The sequence below is a fragment of the Lithobates pipiens genome, unplaced genomic scaffold (genome assembly GCF_037356315.1).
Source record: "Lithobates pipiens isolate NorthernLeopardFrog02 unplaced genomic scaffold, aLitPip1_a1.2 Scaffold_1, whole genome shotgun sequence".
In the NCBI taxonomy this organism is placed as follows: domain Eukaryota; kingdom Metazoa; phylum Chordata; class Amphibia; order Anura; family Ranidae; genus Lithobates; species Lithobates pipiens.
The window spans coordinates 179,202,017-179,207,044 of NW_027507685.1; the positions used below are offsets into that span (position 1 = coordinate 179,202,017).

Consider the following 5,028-nt stretch of genomic DNA (forward strand, 5'->3'; position numbering starts at 1 on the left):
AGGGACGAGTGTGCCACTGGGCCCACTTTACCATGGGAATGGTGGCTGACATTGTGCCAATCACCCTCAGACATTGGAGAGCCGAGAGATGGGATGCTGCAAGGGCTGCATGAATCCTGTCTCGTATGACTCCAACCTTCTCTTCTGGAAGGGCGATAGTACCTTCTGCTGTGTTGAACTGCGCCCCTAGGAAAACAAGAGACTGAGTTGGATCTAGGTGACTCTTTTCTAAGTTCAGAAGCCACCCGAACTCCTGTAGAGTGGAGATGACTAGGTCTTTGTGCTCCAAGAGCTGATCTTTGTTCTGGGATAGCAGAAGAAGGTCGTCGAGATAGTGATGGAGACGAACACCTTTGACTCTGAGAAAGGCCACAACTGCCAAAAGAACTTTGGAGAAGACCCGTGGGGACGTTGTTAACCCAAAGGGAAGACATGTAAATTGAAGATGTTGAATGCCTACTGCAAAGCGGAGGTATTGTTGAAACTCCTTTGCCACGGGAACATGGAAGTAAGCATCCTTCAAATCGACTGATATCATCCAGTCCCCCAGATACACGGACTGCTGGATGGTAAGCAGAGATTCCATCTTGAACTTCTCTTTGCGAATGAAGGAATTGAGATGGGTCAAATCTATTACCGGCCTCCATGTGCCATTTTTCTTTTGAACCAGAAACAAAGGGGAATACATGCCCTCTCCACGTTCTTCTTCTGGAACGGGAACGGCTGCGCCTTGATCCAGTAAAGAGTTCACGTAGGTCAATAGGACTTGTTTCTTCTCTTTTGATTCTGGAAGATTTGTGGGAATAAATCTTAGCTTTGGGGTGCTGATAAAACCCCACTTGTGACCTGAGGAAATTGTTTTTACAGTCCAAAAATCCCGAATTGAGGCCGCCCAAACATGCCCGAAGTGGAGAAGACGAGCCCCCACCTGACAAGTTTGAGCGGGCCCAATTTCAAAAGGATTTCGCGGAATCCTGCTTGCCGGACGAACCCCCTTTTGAGGTATTTTTGAAAGAAGATTGCCTGGATCTCCATGACCTTGAGAATTCTCGACCAGGTCTATAGCTCCGCGCCTCCCTGGCACGATCAGGGCCTTGTCTTCTAGGAAATGGACGCCTTTGATTTTGAAGACGTCTGTCCTGGGGAAGAAACCCAGATTTCCCACCTGTAGCCCGGGATATGGCAGTATCCAGCTTGTTACCAAACAAAGATGACCCCTCAAAGGGAATACGGCACCAGGCCTGTTTGGATGCTGGATCCGCCAGCCATGGACGGAGCCATAACGCACGGCGAGCTGAGACTGCTGCTAACATATCCCGAGATATCAGGCGGATAACATCAATAGATGCCTCCCCCAAAAAGGCAGACGCCATCCTGATTTCTTGAATAGGGGAGTCTTTTGCTGATTCAATAGAAATACCCCTCAGGAATTCCTCTACAGAATCAGCCCAGGATTCTATGGCCTTGGATACCGCTGCCATTGCAAGCACTGGTTTGCAAGCCATTCCAGAAGTCAGATATATCCTCTTAAGGTCTGAATCGATCCGCCTTTCCAAAGGATCTTTAAAGGATACCGTATCCTCTAAGGGTAGGGTTACATATCTCACCAAACGCATGAGCGCTGCATCCACCAGTGGTGCTGACTCCAGGTGCTTCACATCCTCTTCTTTAAAGGGATATAATTTCAGGATTTTTGACTGCATGGAACCCTTTTTATCCACCTTGCTCCATTCCTCGGTAATAATGTCACCCAACTCTGAAAGGAAGGGAAAAAATTGTCGCTCCTTATTGAGCTGTTTAAAGAACTTTCTCTGCTTTGGTGGGGAAGTAACAGGGTCTTCCCACTTCAGAGCCTCTCTCACTGCTTTGACCAATGAAGGCACCAGTCCATAGTCAAAACCTAAACCAGGATCCTCACAGTCAGATTCACTATCTGAGATGGGAGCAGATAGGCGGCTTGGCTGAGAGGATTCCCATGTCTCCTGCAATGGGTTCTCTCCAGGTGGAGGAGCCAATAATTCTGACGGGGATTCACACAGCTGTAGAGCGTCCCTCTCCTGCAGAGACTCCTTCACAACCCGTCTTACTATTGACTCCAAACGCTGGTCTGCATCATCCCTTTCATCTGCAGCTTTGGAGAAGCAATGATCGCATAAGGATACGTCCGAAGGAACAGGCATCCTGCACCCCCAGCATGATTTTTCCGTACGCTTGCTGGAGTGAGCAGCAGGGGGGTGAGAATAATTCTTATTATGCTGTTCAGATCTTGACCTATGCTGGCTAGATCTTGAGGAGGATTTATGGCGGTGTGATCTTGATGATCCACTGCGTCTAGAAGTGTTAGGTTGTGGATCAGACCCAGAAGGGCTGTAAGGGTAAAACAGACAGAAAGAGAAAGGGATATACAGTCAATCCTACCTATGCCAAACACTCTCTCCAATATATAAAAAGCATAAATACTAAAGACCTACCTAACATGAGCGGGCTGGCCACTAGGAGGCAGTAAGGCGTCCATATTCACAATAAACCCACAGTTTAAGAAACACTGCAACTAAAGAGAAAAATAAAACACACATTTTTTTTTTTTTTTTTTTAAAAGCATTTCCCCAGCCTAAGGGACACGCTCTTACCTTAAACCGCCGCGCTGACAGCCCCGGGAAGTCGCTGCGACCACTGCAAACATTCCCAGGGTTCTGACAGCTTCCAAAGCCTTTTAAATTTGGCGCCCGTGACGTCATCGCCGACGTCAGACGCGAGGCGCTCGCGCGCATGCGCGGGAACCAAGCCTCGGTCTCATACCGGGTTCGCACATGCGCAGAACGCCTGCATAACCCGGAAGTAGGAGAGAGGTTTGCTGGAACGCGGAAGCGAACGCAAACGGCATGGAGGAGACCGCAAGACAAACAAAAGAAATACACACAAATACAATGCTGCCATGGATAGATAAAAGGCTCACCACTCCACCAACGATCACCTGGCCGAACGGACTGGAACACACACGCCATACCTCCAGCAGATAATGGTCACCCATAACAACGGGACACAGACCGTGCGCACTCAGGTAGGAAATCCTTTCTTCAGCGCTACTCTGCAAATACTCTCCATACCCTGCTTAACAGTCAGGGCCTATCGGAGGAAAATTTCTCAGTCAATCAGCCAATCGATCGTCGTGAAGTTTTATTTCCAGGAAAGAAACCATCTGGTCCTACTGGGGAGGACAAAAAAGGAACACTGATAGTGGCCAGGAGCAAAGATTTATGGGAGTTGGGTCCTATTGGGTAATCGTGGAGGCGGGGCTACCCACACGTATGCTGCCATGGAGCCTTTCAGGAAAATAAAATAAAAAACACGGACGTATGAAAAACAGATGTATAATGAAATGAAGACACATGTACAAACTGTTGTAAAAGGATTGATTTCTTTTTTGTGACAGAACTGATGATGTTTGTGTCAAAGGTCCTTTGGTTTGATTCACACTGTTACATTGCAGCAATGTGTGCGAGGTAGCACAACACACAAAAATGTTGTTGTTTTTTTCACATTAATGTACTGTGGTGCATTCATTCTTAATGCCACCCCATTATGCTTTGCTAATGGACTTGTGCTGTGGTGCACCACAATGCACTCTAATACACTAGTGTATGTTGTGGTGCACTGTGCTATTAAAAATAGTACATAACACGTTTTCAGTGTGATTTGGTGCAGTAAGCAGCAAATGAATGCATGGTAATGTGTGGAAAAACAAATGTGTTACCACAACGCAATGGTGTGAACCTAGCCTTGCTTTCTTATATACTGATCTGCTGAGTAATAGACTCAGCTTTTCTCTGTGTCACAATGCAGAAGGAGAGACCGAATCATAGCTCTGCCAAGATTTGAACCATAAATCTATCAACTTGGGCACAACCAGCCTGTTGGATTGTACATGCATTTGTTGCTTAGCCACTAGCAATAATCACCACTGTGTCCTCCTGGTAGGAATGGCTTCCCCCACCCCTCCACTTAGAGAACACAACGGCTCCATGGGAGGGATTCCCCCATCAACACTGTGTGTTAATGTGGGAATTGCTCTGTATATGGCCAGCTTTTATCTTCTTTCACTTTGTAGAAGAAGAGACAGATTCACAGCTCACCTCCAGTAGCTGTCATTTTGCAGAAAAAGGGATGGACTCATAGCTCCCCTCTCTTATGTCACCAAGCTGGAGGAGAAAAAGACTCCTAGCTTCTTTTTGTCTGTTTCACCTTTTCAAGTGCAAGGTCAGAATCAGTTAACGGCTGCTAACACACTGCAATATGATGCTTGCTTATCTTCACAGTAAGAACAAGAATGAGACATCAGATGTGGCATCTGTTAATCCGAATGGCCAGCTCACAAGCAATCAACACTACCCATTTGTTAAACAGAAGCCTCAGCAACAGTCTACATTCCATTCCAAGCAAGAGCCACCAGAAGCAAAAAGGAGCCTTGAAAAACCAGAGGACGATGATAAAACCAGTGCTCATGTTTCCGGAACTCCGTTGTTGGAGCAACCATCTTGGACAGTCCTGGGCACGGTAACAAATGCACAGTGGGTCCGACGGAAACAGGAAATGCGTGGTACACGGCCATGGTAAAGACAATAAATATAAGCCAGCACTGTCACTTCCATTTAATTTTGTATTACAGAATAAATACTATTTTCTATCAGTCATTGTTATTTTTTAACAAACTTGTGCCACACTACAATAATAGATATGAGATAATAAATAATATATCAAATATTTCATGTGAATATGAAAAAAAAATCTGTTATTGTATCATACAATAGGTGTAGTAAAAGGTCCCAAAAATCCATCAATATTGGCCAACTTTCTTTTTTACTTTAGTTAGTTTGGACCAAGCTGGTCCAAACTATTTGCTTCACTAACATAGGTGCGTGCTGTATAAACTGTATGTAGCATTAGCTTAATACAGTATACAGCACTGTGTTCCAGCAGTGGAATGGGGACTTCCCGCCCTTCTCTTGGAACAAAATCGTGTCGGGCTGA

At 45.8% G+C, this 5,028-nt stretch overlaps 1 protein-coding gene across 1 annotated transcript in view; it reads left to right on the top strand.

Annotated features, from left to right (window-relative positions):
- Positions 1-4,687, top strand: part of ATAT1 (alpha tubulin acetyltransferase 1) — a gene marked incomplete in the record, with an annotated part of 60,863 nt that extends 56,176 nt beyond the window's left edge. Inside the window, 1 exon segment of the mRNA XM_077478965.1 lies at positions 4,317-4,687. Coding sequence (XP_077335091.1) covers positions 4,317-4,614 — 298 coding nt within the window.
- Between the last annotated feature and the right edge of the window lie 341 nt (positions 4,688-5,028).